General features: G+C 44.2%; 2 protein-coding genes across 2 annotated transcripts in view; one reads left to right on the forward strand and one right to left on the reverse strand.

Moving 5' to 3' along the window:
• Window positions 1-19,269, reverse strand: part of LOC126355437 (5-hydroxytryptamine receptor) — a 491,691-nt gene extending 472,422 nt beyond the window's left edge. The window contains exon 1 of the mRNA XM_050005746.1: window positions 19,109-19,269. Coding sequence (XP_049861703.1) covers window positions 19,109-19,160 — 52 coding nt within the window. The 5' untranslated portion in view covers window positions 19,161-19,269. The remainder of the gene's footprint in view (window positions 1-19,108) is intronic.
• Window positions 19,165-19,711, forward strand: part of LOC126355438 (uncharacterized) — a 92,315-nt gene continuing 91,768 nt past the window's right edge. Inside the window, exons 1-2 of the mRNA XM_050005747.1 lie at window positions 19,165-19,265; window positions 19,350-19,578. Of these exons, the coding sequence (XP_049861704.1) occupies window positions 19,165-19,265; window positions 19,350-19,578 (330 nt within the window). The remainder of the gene's footprint in view (window positions 19,266-19,349; window positions 19,579-19,711) is intronic.

Consider the following 19,711-nt stretch of genomic DNA (forward strand, 5'->3'; position numbering starts at 1 on the left):
TACTGGAGACGCCTGCACAAGAGTTCCGGCAGCCCCTTGGCGTGCGGCTACCCGCCTTTCTGCCGATAACCGGACCAACCGCGCCCCGTGGCTAGCGGACACAAAGGGCCCGCAAGCCAATTGTACGCCAGGCCATGCCTCCTGAGAGCCCTCCTTGCGGTCTGGGTACGCATCCAACATAAGCCTGTCTGCCTGGGGAACTCCGGCGTACTTCGCGAAGCGCTGAGACGACCTTTATAACGCCACGAGCGTAGCACGCGCGGGACGTACTGCTTCGAAACTGTAGCTTAGTTAGGAGTTTCTGCTGAAATCCGTCCGCGGGTGATTATGTGAGAGAATCTCCTGCCTCAACGATGCCTATATTAGTACAATGGGTAGCCAACACAGAATTACCTTACCCGCCGTGACTCTGGAAAACCTTTTGACATTATAAACCGTTAGCTGCTCTTGAGAAGACTGGGAGGATAGAGGAATAATTAATCAGTAATATGAGAACCAAATTAGAGGAAGAGGCTGCAACTAGAAATAGGAGTTAGTCAAGGATGACCCATATGTCCATATTTATGTAATGTGTTCATTGGGGAAGCTATTCGGATCATGAATGAGTCAACGAGGAAAATAAAAGCAAATGGTGAAAGGATACACTGTGTTAGATTTGTTTATCATATAATGATGATGGTAATGAGTAGACTGCTGCAACTTTTGTTAGACACTTGTAATCTAAGGAATATGGATGTGAGCAAACAGGAAAATGTATTGGTAATACAGAACAATAAGGGAAAAGTTAAAACAAATATAAAAACTAATAATGTCAGAATTGATCAAATGAAACAGTTTTGTTATCTTTGTGGTTTAATCACAGAGGGCAACACATACTTAATGGAAGTGAAACATTTTGTTGGGAGATAGTCAGCCGGCCAGGGTGACCGAGCGGTTCTAGGCGCTACAAAAAAATTGTTCACATCAGTGGTCATCAGTCCCCTAGAACTTAGAACTACTCAAACCGAACTAACCTAAGGACATCACACACATCTATGCCCGAGGCAGGATTCGAACCTGCGACCGTAGCAGTCACGCGGTTCCGGACTGAGCGCCTTAACAGCGAGACCACCGCGGCCGGCTAGGCGCTACATTCCAGAACCGCGTTGCCTCTACGGTCGCAGGTTCGAGTCCTGCCTCGGGCATGGATGTGTGTGATGTCCTTAGGTTGGTTAGGTTTAAGTAGTTCTAAGTTCTAGGGGAATGATGACCTCAGCAGTTAAGTCAGAGCCATTTTGGAAGATAGGCATTTAAAATCAAAAGAAACATTTTGACCAGCAAACATATGAATGAAGATATGAGAAAATGCGTTGCAATATCATCTGTATGGAGTATACTGCTATGTGGAAGTAAAATTGAACTCGAAGCTGCTGACATGTGGATATTACAAAAAAATGACGAGAACTAGTTGGAAGGGAAAAAAAAACAACTTGGGAGTCTTAAAGGAAGTACACGAAGAAAGAAAATTACTAAAGGAAATGATAGAGAAAAACAAAATTTATTGAACATGCCATCAGATGTAACACCTCCCTCATTAAAAGTCTTGAAGGATAAGTGCACGGAAAGGAAGGAAGAGGCTGACCGAGGATGAAACATTTGGCAGACATCGAGAAGATGGTAGGCAGTAACAATTACACAAAACTGAAGCGAACAGCCAATAACAAATGACACTGGTGGTCCGGACAAGGCATCAGCCTATTGAACATATGTGTGTATGTAGCAACGTCTGAGTACGGTCATACGTCAGGCGTTTCCCTGTAAGCAGACGTAGTATATTTGATGATCATCTGATAGTGTACTTCCAGCTGTACAGCCGAGTTGCCGTTTCCATTTCTGGGAACTGGAAATAACAACCGGGCTGTACACACTGAAGTACACAATTAATCAGACATGGCGAAGAAACGTGAGAGACCACACAACACAACGCTATATGCCCAAGCATATAATCCATATAATTCTTTTCATATTTATTTGACATGAAGAACTATTTCTAATATAATTAAATATCGAAATTGTTATTTTTGTTTATGGTTGCAAGGTTCGTTATTCCAAGAACAATGCGGAACAATGCATGCACTCATTGTAACATCATTGTTGCTGTTTAGCGGTTAGTTAAAACAACACTTGCGTATAATGAATTAATAAACCATCTGAGTTTAAAATCCTAAGCAAAGAGAAGAACCTTAACTGGGGGACCTGACAAGTTGTCGCGAGTGAGTTGCGGGAAACTGGCGGTAGCGGAAGTCTGTGAAGGTAGTTTTCCGGGCTCGGAGCTTCATTTTATGCTCGGATTAAACATTTCTTTCTGCAAAAATTTGTTTTTTACACATATTTGTATTAAAAAAACTATATAAATAACTTTTAGTTTGCATATTCGTGAATCAGTGCAGCACAAAATGGAGGCCAATACACGTTTCCACAGATTGCGAACTTGACGCTTCGCAAGATTGAGGGTAAAGTACTGGTCCGCAAACAAAATTAAACTTGAGTACATTATCAAAATTAAATTCTCTATGGCGTGAACATCGAAAATTAAGTTTCTTGAAGTGCATTTCAAAGTGATGGCCACTTGAAAAAGAGGGTACTGAAATCCTACACCTCTCGTTGCTTTTAAATGTAAATAAATAACTGACATTATGAACAATGTATTGTTTTTTGAGGTCACACCAAAATGACTCGTGTCTATTTTATTATATCCTAAAAGGCAACCAATTTTACATGCAGTGTCTATTTAATCGTGCGAAATGGTTTAAGACACATTGTCTCAAGAGCTGCACGTTTAACTTTTGAGTTCGATTTTTATGTATATAACTAAAATTTTTCAAGTTATCGTTAATCTTCTATTCTGAGGCTATGCAGTAAACCTTCCTCATCTTCGAAGATCTCATTCTGCAAAGCACGAGTCTGTGTAGCGGCAATTGTAGCCTCGATGCTGCTGTGGAACGAGTGCTGATCCGAACGCTTTAGGCGATTCTTGTCCCTTTTCGTAGCGAATGAACAAGCCGTAGTAACGACAACGACTCCCGTGATTTATGTTGTGCAGGACACCCTTAAATCCGTCTCTCAAAATGGCGTACGCTTAATTGTTAGCAAATGTGGATGAGTTTTACTCCCGAAAACGTGTGTTTTGGAACATATGTCCAAATTAATGAATTCAGTGCTTCATTTTGGTTCTGCGTATAGACTCCTTGGCATCTCTCCCTCAAACTGTCGTCAATCAGATGTCTGTACACATCAAGAGCTTCAATGATTTCACTCCTCAGTGGTGGATTATGATCAAAAGCATCCAGCGTCCACCGAGCGAGGTGGTGCAGTTATTTAGCACGCTAGACTCGCATTCGGGAGGACGACGATCGAAACTCGCGGCCAGCCATCGACATTTAGGTTTTCCATAATTTCCCTAAATCGGTTCATGTAAATGTCTGGATGGTTGTTTTGCAGGGACGTGGCCGGTTTCTTTCCCCAACCTTCCCTATTCCGAGCTTACGCTCCGTCTGTAATGACCTCGTTGTCGACGGGACGTTAAACACTAATCTCCTCCTGTCCAGCGCCCCTTCATCTCAGCTTACACCATCTTTCGGAACACTAATCGATGTCATTCCGTGAACTCCTTAGATGAAGCCGAAAGCGTGTACTTGAGACATTTATCGATATTTTCTTAGACGTAGTATATTACAATAGCTTTGCAGATAATGGGATATCGATCGGAGGCGCAAATAGGCCAAAGCCCGGCGAGCGGCTGGAGTGAGTGTATCCGTGTTTCCATTGAAACGTGATTTTCCGGTATAAAAAAAAATCTCCTGACAAAATTATTTTGTTCAGATATTCTTAAGGCTATGGGGCAGCAAAATACAAAAAAAAGGATTTTTTGAAAATTCGATACCGGAAAACCCTCTTAAAAACTGTCTGACCGAGCGGCTATGAACGCATATCGTCGCACGGCGCACCATTCTGGAACATTGCTGTAAGCTATGGTAAGGGACAGTCTAGGTGAAACCGAGGTTTTGCATGGAAAACTTGGTTACTGATTTCTTTTATTTATAATAGCTGTAGTTCAACGATAATCGGAGACATGGTAGCACAGTCCATATTTACAGATTCTCGCTGACAATGATGTGGATAACTAAGACTCAGATAAATATCCTGCTGATGATTCGGAACGCGATATCCTACAAAAGTTATTGTTAATCAGGTAAATAGGAATATTTATTTAGAAGAAGCGGCTGGTCCCGGCGGAGGTTCAAGTCCTCCCTCGGACATGGGTGTGTGTGTTTGTCCTTAGGATAATTTAGGTTAAGTAGTGTGTAAGCTTAGGGACTGATGACCTTAGCAGTTAAGTTCCGTAAGATTTCACACACATTTGAACATTTTTTTAAAAAAAGAAAACAATATTGAGATGTGTTCCTTACCACAGTTTACGTGAATTTACAATCCAGGGTAATGGGACATACGTTAAGGCTCATCCATAGTGTCGTTTATGTGCTGCATTAAGGTGCTAGCTTAAATTAGTTTTATATTGTTCTTAACCATAGATTAATTTTTAAGGACTTTTTCTTTGTTACTATAGAATTGTTAACGATTACATTAACATCAAAACCAGAAGAACCTCAGACTTTTTAAAATTGCGTTTTTGGGGAGGTTTCAGAGTAATGTTTCTTTAATTCTCCAGCAAGTAACCAGTGGTCAGCCAATGCTAATCCATGTTAAGTGCAACCACTTTGTACTAGGATGATAATGGAAGAATATAAAGAAAAAGGTAGAATTGAAAAAAAAGAAAAAAGGAGTGGATGAAGGAAAATATTGAAGAAATGGAGCTTCTGAAAGTGCAAACGTGGCAAGGAGAGGTGAATAAGGCACAGAAACCTTTCAGGAGCAGAACAAGTTTAATAAAATGTGAGAATGACGAAATTATAAGCGAACAGATGTGAGGTCACTACTTTGATGCTTTGATAATCTCCTAAATCCAGAACCAGTTGTACTAAGCAACTCAACAGAAATACAGGAGGGAGAGGACCCAGATAACAGTGTGGTCCACTTAACTTAGAAGAGATGAGAACTGCAATGACGAATTTAAAAGACAACAAGGTGGCAGGAACGGACGGCATTCCAGCAGAACTTTATAAGCAAAGAGGCTCGGAATTTGAAAGGAACATCCCAAAGCTGGTTAATCTAATATGGGAAGAAGAGGAATGCCTAAAACAAGGAAAGCGGGAATATTGTGCTCTATACATAAGAAAGGAGACCAGATGGAATGCGTTGACTATAAAGGATCCACACTGCATAATCTGGGATACAAAATCATCCCCCACATGCTGTTCGAAAGACTCTCTCCAATAATACAGAGGGGAACAGGGTCATGCTAATGTGGATATATCCCCGGTAAGTTAACTATCAACCACATATTTATCCTAAGACAAACGAATATGTTTCGGAACGTATCACATTTTTATTGACTTTAAAGCGCGTACGACAGTATAGACAGAGAGTAACTATATCAAATTCAAGGTGAATTGGGTATTCGAAATATAGGATAGTAAAAATACCCATGAAAAGAACGCAAGTGCGGGTAAGATACTTCAAACAGCATAGTGAACGTATTATTGTGGCCAAGATAGACACGAAGCCCACATCTGCCACAGTAGTACAAATTAATATGCCAACTAGCTTCGCAGATGACGAAGAGATTGATGAAATGTATGATAAGATTAAATAAATTATTCATATAGTTAAGGGAGATGAAAATTTAATAGTCAGGTGTGACTGGAACTTAATAGTAGGAAAAGGAAGAGAACGAAACGTAGTAGGTGAATATGGAATGGGGGTAATAAATGAAAGAAGAACCCGCCTGGTAGAATTTTGCTTAGAGCATAACATAATCATACCTAACACTTGGTTCAAGAAACATAAAAAAAGGCTGTTTCCATGGAAGAGGTCTGGAGATAGTGGACGGTTTCATATACACTCCTGGAAATTGAGATAAGAACACCGTGAATTCATTGTCCCAGGAAGGGGAAACTTTATTGACACATTCCTGGGGTCAGATACATCACATGGGTTCGATGACGGTTTGGATGTACCGTGCACTATTCAGTGTCCCCTCGACGATCACCAGAGGTGTACGGCCAGTGTAGGAGATCGCTCCCCACACCATGATCCTGGGTGTTGGCCCTGTGTGCCTAGGTCGTATGCAGTCCTGATTGTGGCGCTCACCTGCAGGGCGCCAAACACGCATACGACCATCATTGGCACCAAGGCAGAAGCGACTCTCATCGCTGAAGACGACACGTCTCCATTCGTCCCTCCATTCACGCCTGTCGCGACACCACTGGAGGCGGGCTGCACGATGTTGGGGCGTGAGAGGAAGACGGCCTAACGGTGTGCGGGACCGTAGCCCAGCTTCATGGAGACGGTTGCGAATGGTCCTCGCCGATACCCCAGGAGCAACAGTGTCCCTAATTTTACTGGGAAGTGGCGGTGCGGTCCCCTACGGCACTGCGTAGGATCCTACGGTCTTGGCGTGCATCCGTGAGTCGCTGCGGTCCGGTCCCATGTCGACGGGCAGGTGCACCTTCCGCTGACCACTGGCGACAACATCGATGTACTGTGGAGACCTCACGCCCCACGTGTTGAGCAGTTCGGGGGTACGTCCACCCGGCCTCCCTCATGCCCACTATACGCCCTCGCTCAAAGTCCGTCAGCTGCACATACGGTTCACGTCCACGCTGACGCGGCATGCTACCAGTGTTAAAGACTGCGATGGAGCTCCGTATGCCACGGCAAACTGGCTAACACTGACGGCGGCGGTGCACAAATGCTGAGCAGCTAGCGCCATTCGACGGCCAACACCGCGGTTCCTGGTATGTCCGCTGTGCCGTGCGTGTGATCATTGCTTGTACAGCCCTCTGGCAGTGTCCGGAGCAAGTATGGTAGGTCTGACATACCGGTGTCAATGTTTTCTTTTTTCCATTTCCAGGAATGTAGATTATATAATGGTAAGACAGAGATTTAGGAACCAGGTTTTAAACTGTAAGACATTTCCAGGGGCAGTTGTGGACTCTGACCATAATCTATTGGTTATTAATTGTAGATAAGAACTGAAGAAACTGCAAAAAGGTGAGAATTTAAAGAGCTAGGACATGGATAATCTGACAGAACCAGGGGTTGTAGAGAGTTACAGGGAGAGCACCAGGGAACGATTCACTGGAATGGGGGAAAGAGACAGAGTAGAAAAAGAATGGTTAGCTTTGAGGGATGAAATAGTTAAGGCAGCGGAGGATCAAGTAGGTAAAAAGACGAGGGCTAGTAGAAGTCCTTCGATAATTGATGAAAGGAGAAAATATAAAAATGCAGTAAATGAAGCAGGTAAAACCGCATACAAATTCTCAAAAATGAGATAGACAGGAAGTGCATAATGGCTAAGCAGGGATGGCTAGAGGACAAATGTAAGGATGTAGAGTCATATCTCACTAGGGGTAAGATAGATACTGCTTACACGGGAGTCAAAGAGACCATTGGAGAAAAGGGAACTACTTGTATGAATATCAAGAGCGTAGATGGAAACACAGTTCTAAGCAAAGAAGGGAAAGCAGAAAGGTGGAAGGAGTATGTATAGGGTCTTTAAAATGCCGATGTTCTATAGAAGTGAAAGAGAATGTAGATGAAGATGAAATAGGAGATTTGATACTGCGTGACGAGTTTGACAGAGCACTGAAAGTCCTAAGTCGAAACAAGGCCCCGGGAGTAGACAACATTTCATTAGAACTACTGAAAGCCTTGGGAGAGCCAGCCCTGACAAAACCCTACCATCTGGTGAGCAAAATGTATGAGACAAGTGAAATACCCTCAGACATCAAGAAAACGTAATAATTCCAATCCCAAAGAAAGCAGATGTTGACAGGTGTGAAAATTACCGAAGTATCAGTTTAATAAATCACGGCTGCAAAATACTAACTAGTAGAAGCCGACCACGGGGAAGATCAGTTTGGATTCCGTAGAAATGTTGGAAGACGTGAGGCAATACTGATCCTACGGTTTATCTTAGATTATAGATTAAGGAAAGGCAAACCTACGTTTCTCGCATTTGAAGACTTAGAGAAAGCTTTTGACAATGTTGACTGCAATACTATCTTTCAAATTCTGAAAGTGGCAGGTATTAAAATCCGTGGAGAAGAAATAAAACTTTGAGGTTCGCCGATGACATTGTAATTCTGTCAGAGACAGCAAAGGACCTGGAAGAGCTGTTAAACGGATTGGACAGTATCTTGAAAGAAGGATACCAGATGAACATCAACAAAATGAAAACTAGGATAATGGAGTGTAGTCGAATTAAGTCGGGTGATGCCAAGGGAATTAGATTAGGAAATAAGACACTTAAAGTAGTAGCTGTGTTTTGCTTATTGGAGAGCAAAATAACTAATGGTGGTCGAAGTAGAGCGGATATAAAATGTAGACTGGCAACGGCAAGGAAAGCGTTTCTGAAGAAGAGAAGCTTGTTAACATCCAGGATAAAGTCAAGTGTCAGGAAGTGGTTTCTGAAAGCATTTGTATGGAGTGTAGCCATGTATGGAAGTGAAACATGGACGATAAATAGTTTGCACAAGAAGAGAATAGAAGCTTTCGAAATGTGGTGCTGCAAAATAATGGTGAAGAATAGATGGGTATATCAAAAAACTAATGAGGAGATACTAAATAGAATTGGGGAGAAGAGAAATTTGTGGCACAACTTGACTAGAAGAAGGGTTCTGTTGGTAGGACATGTTCTGAGGCATCAAGGGATCACCAATTTAATACTGGAGGGCACTGTGGAGGGTAAAAATCGTAGAGGGAGACCGAGAGATGAATACACTAAGCAGATTCAGAAGGATGTAGGTTGCAGTAAGTACTGATAGCATGGAGTGCTGCGTCAAAACACTGAAGACCACAACAACAACGACACAAAAGACCGAATATAATAACACAGCTCGTAACTATGGTCTTCTGGCTCCGAGTATAGCGCACGGCGAAGAGCCCTGCTCTCTATAGTATGGGGACAGGAGGTGACGATCGCAGGGAAACGATGGCTACACCCAGTAGTGAGCACTGCATAGCAATTAACAGGTGGGGAGCGTACAGTTAAAACAGCAGGCTTACTCTCAGCGGCCTTGAATACCTTAAGTTCAGCAAGTGCTGTATATGTAGAATGACAAGAACTGCGAACCACCTCATGCGGCACAATGAAAAAGACGTTGTACTTCGCTTACAGTTGACATGGGTTTTGTATCTACTACTGCAGTTTTCAATTTTACGCCGTTATCGGGCACAAATAATTAGTGCCGCGCTGCGGACAGACAAGTTACAAATCATCTTAACCATGTTGACATATATCCCACTTTACAACGAGCAGCGACCACTGACATATGTTGCATAGTTAGATAATTAACCGCGGAAATGTTAACACATGCTAACTGGAACAAACGTTGCATCTCGTTCGGTAGGAGCTATACGATGAGATGAGGGCTACATTATGGAACTGCTCATATGCCAAAGAGTGGACTCGATTGTAATTCAAGTCTGATCACTGTCGGTCCAAAACGCTTCTCCGGAAGCAGCGTTTAGCGTCACGAGATACTTCCAAACCTCGACTGTGTGCTGCTCACATGGTTCAAATGGCTCTCAGCACTACGGAACTTAACATCTGAGGTAACCAATCCCCTAGACTTAGAAGTACCTAAACCTAGCTAACCTAAGGACATCAAACACATCCATGCCAGAGGCAGGATTCAAACCTGCAACCGTAGCAGCATAGCAGCAGCGCGGTTCCGGACTGAAGCTCCTAGAACCGCTCGGTCACAGCGGCAGGCTGTATTCTACCGCTGGCCACAACTTTTTGAGAGGGTAAAGTAGGTGTTCTGATGTTACGAGATGGTGCTGCACTTCCTCTATGTGCTGGGACCGTTGTGGATTGTGTAGATGAGACCCTTCCTGAAAGTTGTCATTGCACAAGGAGGCAATAATCACCCATGCTCAAGGACAGAATGTCCTTCAGGGATCAACTCTTGGCAGAACTGAATAACAAAAAAGCCTCCGTCAGTATCATGTCAACAGTAACTCAAAACTTCAAACTCTAATAATGTTATCAATCAATGTCAGAAAGACAAATGAAGTCGCTGTGGACACGGAACGCCACACTGCGTCAGTAAACAGGCGTTCTCCACGGGATAAGCTCAGAGTTGACACAGCAGACATACAAAATGCAAAGTTACGGAGATATAGAAGACCTCAGAGTAACCTATCAGATCGTTGCTGCACGAGAAAACAAAGAAAACTAGAAAAAGCAACACCAGTCTCATCTAAACTCATGACAGAAATCAGTATGCGTAAAAAATTTCAGGTTCATTTTAGTTCAAATAACTTCGAATGTGGAACTAGAAAACTATAAAGACTCCAGTAAACAAGGGGAAAAGTGAGGAAAGTAAGGGGATAAGTTTACCATTAATTGACCAGACTTTAGGTAGAGAGAATTCGTGAAGAAACATGGGAGCCAAAACCAGTGAAGAGATTCTACATACCAAAATACGTCCTCGCGTGGGAAACGGGAGTCTCTAATGTTCCTGTCTGTAGTGTTTCAAGTCTTAAAAGTCGGAGATAAATTATATTTTCCATAGTGGTTTAAGGAATATGGTAACTGTGTCGTACATTACTGAGAAATGATTCATTTCACGACAACTTCTGTTAATACGTCCGATCTGAAAAGCTCTGGTTGATGTTTAAAACTCTTTACCAACATACTGACCCCACCTGCGGAAGCCATCTTCAGAAACAAAACTGGTAGGTGCACCGAATGCTAGAGGAGCCTCTATTCTGTAGGAGATTTATGAGCTTATACAGGGTACGTTACGTCGAATGCCAGAATAATTCTGGCAATCGACATCATTCACAACTAAACGTCTTGTACCTAAGCCGGCATCCATATTTGGCTTAACTCCCCCAATACTTTCTGTTAGTCTCACAAACAGTTCTTTCGTTGTCCCCACAGACTTAACGGAAATAAACTTCAGCCATGGAAACCAACAAGGTTTTATTTTGACTACCATTTGCCAATTTCGGGTGATCGATACCCATCTGCGGAAGGTACGTATTTTTATTACTAAATAAATCAAATGGTAGATCTACTATTTACTTTCAACACGCCTACATTCTACGTGCTTTTCATTATCAAGCTATTGAAATACCAACACCATGCATTGTAATCGCAGTTTGTACGAGTATGTCTATACTCGTGAAGTTATATTGCAGTAACTATTTTAAATTTCCATTCAAGCCACTCCAACTTGATTTTCAGGAGTACTTGTAACTTCACAAGGCCACTGTTTGTAGAATTTTGAATTTTCCCCCTTTAATGTCATTGAACAAATAATGTGTATTGGGGGACCGGGGGGGGGGGGGAGGGGGGGTTATGAACTAGAAACTATATTTCGTCTCGAGCTGTATCGTTGAATAAAGCGACTATACCAACTGCTGGAAGAATCAGAGATTCAAATTTGCATCTGTTTCTACATCATCAAAAACATCAGACTCTTACTTAATGATGTGTGAGAATTTATAGGGACTTAACGTGCAACAGAAAGAAAAAGAGTAATATCTGGTCACTATGGTTGTCATTATAGATGGTCAGCTGAATAAGTGAGACGGCAGACCCCTGTTTCCCGCTAAAGTGGAAAATGATTAAAGGGAATTTACTTGATTTGAGCATCACTTTTCTCCAGATCGACCCATTTACCTTAAGTAAGCATCACTTGAATTGGTTTTCATATTACAAAGTTGTCCGATAGGAAAGGCAACGCCGTAATTGATTCACTCGAACAGTTCCGTCGAAACAGACCAATCCTTTTCAGAAAAGAATGGAGAAGATACCCCTGCTTCTCCAAGAATGGTGCAAGACCCTCTTTTTACTCTTCATCGACTTTCGTGAGAACACAACTGTTCATTGCTTGCAGCAGCTGCTGAGGATAGCTGGATCCTGTAACGTATCTTCCCCCCAGTAGAAAAATTAGACACAGACACCTGGAATCACTGACAGTAAAAATACAATGTATGATCAAAAGTATTCGGACACTCCCAAAAACGTACGTATTTTACATTAGGTGCATTGTGCTGCCACCTACTGCCAGGTACTCCACATCAGCGGCCTCAGTAGTCATTAGAGATCGTGAGAGAGCAGAATGGTGCGCTGCGAATGTGGTCTGCTGTTTGGGTGTCACTTCTGTAATACGTCTGGACTCGAGATTTCCACACTTCTAAACACTCCTAGGTCTACTGTTTCCGATGTGATAGTGAAGCGGAAACATGAAAGAACACGTAAAGCACAAAAGCGTACAGGCCGATCTCGTCTGTTGACAAACAGAGACCGCCGACAGTTGAAGATGGTCATAATGTGCAATAGACAGACATCTATCCAGACCATAACACAGGAATTCCGAACTGTATCAGTATCCATTGCAAGTTGTCTGACAGTTAGGCGGGAGGGGAGAAAACTTGAATTTCATGGTACAGCTGCTGCTCATTAGCCACACATCACGCCGGTAAATGCCAAACGACGCCTCGCTCGGTGTAAGGAGCGTAGCATTGGACGATTGAACGGTGGAGAAACGTTGTGTGGAGTGTCGAATCACGGTACTCAATGTGACGATCCGATGACAGTGTGCTGGTATGGCGAATGCTCGGTGAGCGTCATCTGCCAGCGTGTGTAGTGCCAACAGTAAAATTCGGAGTCGGTGGTGTTATGATGTGGTCGTGTTTTCAATAGAGTGGGCTTGAATCCCTTGTTGTTTTGCTAGCACAACACAGGCGTACATGGTTGTTTTAAGCACCTTCTTGCTTCCCACTGTTGAAGAGCGATTCGTGGATGGCGACTGCATCTTTCAACACGATCGAGCACCTGTTCATAATGCAAGGCCTGTGGCGGAGTGGTTACACGACAATAACATCCCTGTAATGGGCTGGCCTGCACAGAGTCCTGACCTGAATCTTATAGAACATCTTTGACATGTTTTGGAACGCCGACTTCGTGCCACGCCTAACCGAACGCACATCGATACCTCTCCTCAGTGCATCACTCCGTGAAGAATGGGCTACCATTCCCCAAGAAACCTTCCAGCACCTGATTGAACGCATGCCTGAAAGAGTGGAAGCTGTCCTCAAGACTCAGGGTCGGCCAACACCATACTGAATTCCAGAATTACCGATGGAGGGCGCAACTAACTTGTAGGTTAGTTTTAGCCAGATGCCCGGATACTTTTGATCACATAGTGTACATGCCAGTCAATGGTTAAGACGTCATCCGATCGTACACCAAGGCACTAGGAATACGTTGAACCTCTTCGCGAGGAGTAAGTCAGTACAAGAGGACATAGCGACAACTTGGTCAGTATTATTCAGAGGAGTAACAAGTTGGCGAGCGGCTAACGTCCCACCCGGAGAAGAATCTGACGTGCAGGCACGAACACGCAACAGTTCCGACTCCACTGACAAGGGAAGCATACACCCGATGTACCACCAATTTAGCTCATCATCCACACGTCTGTAGTGGATACTGGAATGTAAAAAATACTGTTCCACTACGTTACTATTTTTAAGCGTTATCGAAAAATCAGGTCAGAAGTCAAACCGGGGCGTTAGCGCAACGGCTAAGGTGGAAGGCTAGGAGGCTGAGCGTTCTTAGAGTCTCGTCATTTCTTAACACTAATCTCCCACCTGACTCTTTGCAATGGTACAACGAATGAAGTTACTTCGAAAAGGAAGAATAGTAGTAATGATAATCATATCGATACATTCCTGGAGTGGTAGAATCGAGGTATAACAAAGTATCGTGATGTGCTTACATTGATAGAACCATTCAAGAAGGTAAAAGGGGAGATTAGAGTTTAACTTACCGTCAACAACGAAATCATTACCGACGGGACACAAGCTCAAGGAAAATTTTATGTGAATGGCCGGACGGGGATTTCATCTGTCGTCCTCCTGAATGCGAATTCATTGCGCCACCTTGATCGAATCGACTCATTCAAGCACGTATCGCTGTGAAGACGTACCATGTTCTGCGTGCTGCGAATAATGTAGACTGCATATGCATTGCTTTTGGTGCGTGACGAGACAGCAGCTGTGTTCCTTATTCTTAGAATAGTCTGGAGTTTCTTGCTTTCCTACCAGCCGTGTTACAGATCTCTTCGATGCCAGAAGTAATGGAATTCTTATTCAAGACATCAGAGTTGCCCATGTAGCCCGTTCTTCACTGTGTAGTCACCGCAGATATCTTTCAAATGGATCCGTTACCAATACCTTAAACGGTGACTGAAAAATATTCAGTTACGGATAATTGGATGGTGTTCGATGCAAACTTAAAAGGTGAACCGGCGCACACTGATGAAACATGGTGAGAGGTTTATAATCAAATTACACACAAACCGTATGACAATCGTTTCTTGCTGACGAAACATAATTTGTTGAGACGATAACAGTTTTTGAAGGAAGATTAAAAAAAATGACGATCCGGAATGCAGTGCAGGCGGACTTTTGATGCAGCACCTTAGCCGGTTTGATAAGCGCTTTTGATCGGCGACTGGCATTCTGGCATGCTATCCAACACATTCATATAACATTGAACCTCGATATATCTAAAGTATTTGGGAACGTTACGTTGCCAGAGCAGGGTCTGTTATGTCTACATCTGAACTTCGCACGCAGCCTTTCAGTCTGTGCGAAGGAAACTTGGACGAACGAGTGTTTTTTAAGATACACTACTGGCCATTAAAATTGCTACACCACGAAGATGATGTGCTACAGACGCGAAATTTAACCGACAGGAAAAAGATGCTGTGATATGCAAATGATTAGCTTTTCAGAGCATTTACACAAGGTTGGGGCCGGTGGCGACACCTACAACGTGCTGACATGAGGAAAGTTTCCAACCGATTTCTCATACATAAACAGCAGTTGTCCGGCGTTGCCTGGTGAAACGTTGTTGTGATGCCTCATGTAAGGAGGCGAAATGCGTACCATCACGTTTCCGACTCTGATAAAGGTCGGATTGTAGCCTACCGCGATTGGGGTTTAGCGTATCGCGACATTCCTGCTCGCGTTGGTCGAGATCAAATGACTGTTAGCAGATTATGGAATCGGTGGGTTCAGGAGGGTAATACGGATCGCCGTGCTGGATCCCAACGGCCTCGTATCACTAGCATTCAAGATGGCAGGCATCTTATCCGCATGGCTGTAACGGATCGTGAGTCAACAGATGGGGACGTTTCCAAGACAACAACCATCTGCACGAACAGTTCGACGATGTTTGCAGCAGCACGGACTATCAGTTAGGAGACCATGGCTGCGGTTACCCTTGACGCTGCATCACAGACAGGAGCACCTGCAATGGTGTACTCAATGACGAACCTGGGTGCACGAATGGCAAAATGTCATTTTTTTCGGATGAATCCAGGTTCTGTTTACAGCATCATGATGGTTGTATCCGTGTTTGGCGACATCGCGGTGAACGCACATTCGAAGCGTGTATTAGTCATCGGCATACTGGCGTATCACCCGGAGTGATGGTATGGGTTGCCATTGGTTACACGTCTCGGTCACCTTTTGTTCGCACCGCATGTTGCAGGTCCTGTACGGGCCTTTCTGGATACAGAAAATGTTCGACTGCTGCACATTCTCCAGATCTTTCACTAATTGAAAACGTCTGGTCAATGGTGGCCGAGCAACTGGCTCGTCACAATACGCCAGTTGCTACTCTTGATGAACTGTAGTATCGTGTTGAAGTTGCATGGGCAACTGTACCTGTACACGCCATCCAAGCTCTGTTTGACACAGTGCGCAGGCGCATCGAGACCGTTATTACGGCCAGAGGTGGTTGTTCTGGCTACTGATTTCTCAGGATCTATGCACCCAAATATCGTGATAATGTAATTACATGTCAGTTCTAGTATAACATATTTGTCCAACGAATAATCGTTTATCATCTGCATTCCGTCTTGAAGTAGCAATTTTAGTGGCCAGTAGTGTACATTCTTTGCTGATGGAGCATATTTCCTGAGGATTCTTCGAAAGAATCTCAGTCTGGCATCTGCCTTAACCGCAGTTAATTTTATGAGGTCGATCCACTTTCGATCGCCCCGTACCCACAGTCCTACATATTTTACGGAAGTAACTGTTAACTGTGCTTGTTCAAAAATGTGTGTATGTATGTATATTCCACCTCTTATCGTAAGCCACGGAACCGATTTCAGAAAATATTTGGTAGACGTATCACTTAACTGTTTGGAAAGAATCACTGTGAGGTTAATAATCACCTGCCTATCAAAAAAGTGGGAGTGGGGGAGAAAAAGAATACCAAGTTTTTATTCATCCAGTACTTCAGAATAAGAGCACATAGTGACAGGCATTACACGCCCCGCCAGGTTAGCCGAGAGCACTAATACGCTGCTTCCTGGACTTGGGTAGGCTCGCCAGCCCTGGGTGGAATCTGACCGGCGGATTACCGACGATGGCTCGTGTGTTGGCCAGCCTGGATGTGGTTTTTAGGCGTTTTCCACATCCCACTAGGTGAATGCCATGCTCGTTCCCACGTCCCGCCTTAGTGACACATCTCGCCGACATCTGAACGCTTTCACACTGTTCCATGGATTACGCTAGACGCAGGCAGCTGGGGTACACTCATTCCGTACTGGGGGATATGGGATTCGATAGGAAGGGCATCCAGCCACTCCTTAACATTAATCTTGCCAAATCCGATGCTAACCATGCCGAACCTGCGAAACCGTGGGATAAAGGCACAATCAAATGAATAAGAAGTGACTTGCATTACACATAATTTAAAACCCTTAGTAACGTTTTCTCGCTGAAACCTCCATAAAATGATGAACCTAATAACTTTTTGCTATTAATGCAGTAAATCTGCCGCAACAGGCACGACGTTTTAAATTATTACCTTTTACTACTAATTCCATTCACGACACAGTCAGCAGACAGTATTTACATATGCCGCTGAACATACCAGCAACATTATATCGTTTTATGACACACAGTTCAGGTGGCATGAGGTCATAAACTCAGAGATTCGTGAAAATCTGCCACACCATGCATGGAGTTTAATGTTATTACTTCATTGCTACTATCTTTACTCGCAAACATTATCCAAATACACCGCTGAATGTATGTACAAAATTATATCACTGTACGACACGTAGTTCAAGACAAGGCCCACAAGAATGAAAGGCCGCGGCGCGTACGTCACGAAGGTAGGCTTGAGCTCGCTCGCTCATTTAACTCAGCGGGAAAAATGCGTTTCTAAACCTGTTCACTCGCAACTGGGTGTGTACGTACTAACGAGAATAGCATCTTCTATTGGAATCTGCTATTATGCAGTCTTACTGATTACTGGTTGTATAACGAAATTTAAAACAAATTCTCAACGTAAATTGTATAAAGGTTTTTTATAGCATTTAGTCTCTCCTGCATAACGGTCTTAATTTCATAGAAGATATGATGTCTTATGCAACTGATAATCATTTTGATATGACTTTAATTGTATTATACCTCAGTAGAGCCACAAAAGATATTAATAGGCCTATGGACTTCCTATCTTTGTAGGAATACTAACAGTAAGATTTCATAATAGTGGATTCCAATAAAAGATGCTATTCTCGTTGGTATATACATACCTAGCTACAGGTGTAGAAACGCAGTTTGTCTACCGAGTAGAGCGAGCTGGGCCTACCTTCGTGACATATGCCCTGCGGCCTGCCTTTCTCGTAGGCCTTGGTTCAGGAGATAGGACGTCATAAACACTGAGTTGCATGAAAACGAAACTGCAAGGCGCAATTCGCTGAATATACAGAGGAACTATGTGTGAAATACGTTAAATGCGTGAGCAAAATACGTGATATGTGCGTACACTGGCAAAGCCACGGGTAAAAAGCTTTTCCTCAAACCCCGGATCGATTTCAACTAACTTTGGTGTACATACTATTTACTATCTGAAAAGAAGCACTTTGGGGGCGAGAACCAGCAAGCTACTATGGGGGTAGGGCCGATAACATGGAGAGAGGGAGAGATAGGAGCGATGGGCAGAGAGAGGGGTAAGCAGGAAGTGGGCACAAACAGAGGAGCAGAGGAGATAGACAGATAGAGGGGAATGAGGAAATAGAATCGGAAGCGGAGAGCAATGGTGAAATGGACTGAAAGGGAAGTGGAGGACGTGGACGGAGGAGGAAGTAGGAGATGTACTTATATGGGGTGAAGAGCAAACAGAGGGGGGAAGACAGATGAATAGTGAATGAAAAAAGTTGTAAGTGGGCTAAAGAGTGGAGACAAGGAGAGAGAAAGGGAAGGAGAGGAGATGGGTATAGAGAGGAAGAGATGTTCAAAGAAATGGTAGGGGAGGAGATGAAGAGAGTGAAGGGGAAAAGGAGATGGAGGAGGCGAGAAGGAGGTAGAGGGGAAGGAAGAAGTTGTCTTAAAGGGAGGGAGAAAGAGATGGATGAGTGGAAGGAACAGATGAGCAGAGAGATGGTGGAGGAGGAGGTGGATAGTTATGGAGGTGGAGGAGGAGTAGGATGGAGAGAGCGTAGAAGGAGCAGAACATACGAAAAGGTACATACCTAGGCAATGAAAGGTGCTCAGTTAGTCATGCAGTAAAGGGCCTTTCTGTCTATGTATTCGCAGTTTTTTTGCATTTGTTTATGCCTGTGGTTAATTGCCACTCTTTGCACCACATGTCGATCCTCTGCAGATCTTCCCACATTTCGCTACAATTTTCGATGATTGCGAATTCTCTGTGTACAACAGCTCCGTCAGCAAAAAGCCTTAGTGAAATGCAAATCTTATCAACTAGCTCACACTTACTACGTTTTATCTGAATGATAACTACAACTGTGCGGAAGATGAGCAAACTCGGTGAGGCTTTGGGTGTACGCTTCCCTTGTGAAAGTAAGCGCACCTCGATTCTCGCCTGTAAAAGAGACAGCAGATGGCTCGCACCAGCGGTTCCTGAATCGTTCGGCTCTCAAGTGTGCAATGTAGCTGTACTTACCGATGATGGTGGCGAGGATGAGTAGGCCCAGGACGAGGGAGGTGACGCCCATGACGATGACGTCGGATATGGGCTCGGCGGCTGTCGGCGCGCCGGTGCGCAAGCTGCCGTTGGCGGCCGCGCTGCCGTTGGCCGTCGCATTCTCGCCATCGACGCTGTAGGCGCCGTAGAGCGTGTCCAGCGGCTGCAGCGAGTCGTTGGCGCCGGAGAGGGCGAGCAGCGTGGTGTTGCCCGCCAGCAGCAGCAGCGCGGCCACCTCGCCTTCCGGGCCGCCCCCGCCGTCGCCGCCGCCGCCGCTGCTGGCATTGAGCGGCCACGCCGAGCCGCCCAGCGCCGCCCCCCTCACTGCCTCCATGGCAGCCTCGCCCCCACACGGTGCGGCGCCGCAGCCATCCAGTCGCGTGGGCGCTCAGCGGTGGAACACCTGTGCACGAGGAACAGTGGTGTCAACAGGTTTTGGGAAATTTATCGTAAGCTCCTGGTGCCATTCATTACATCTTCAAAGTGCAGCCCTGAGACAAACTGCGCTGTTTGGTAATATCTTATGACACTCTACGAAATGTAGCAAAAATCAACCCAAGTTTCCCATCGCTCCTTTGTTTT

This window comes from Schistocerca gregaria, chromosome 3 (genome assembly GCF_023897955.1).
Source record: "Schistocerca gregaria isolate iqSchGreg1 chromosome 3, iqSchGreg1.2, whole genome shotgun sequence".
In the NCBI taxonomy this organism is placed as follows: Eukaryota; Metazoa; Arthropoda; class Insecta; order Orthoptera; family Acrididae; genus Schistocerca; species Schistocerca gregaria.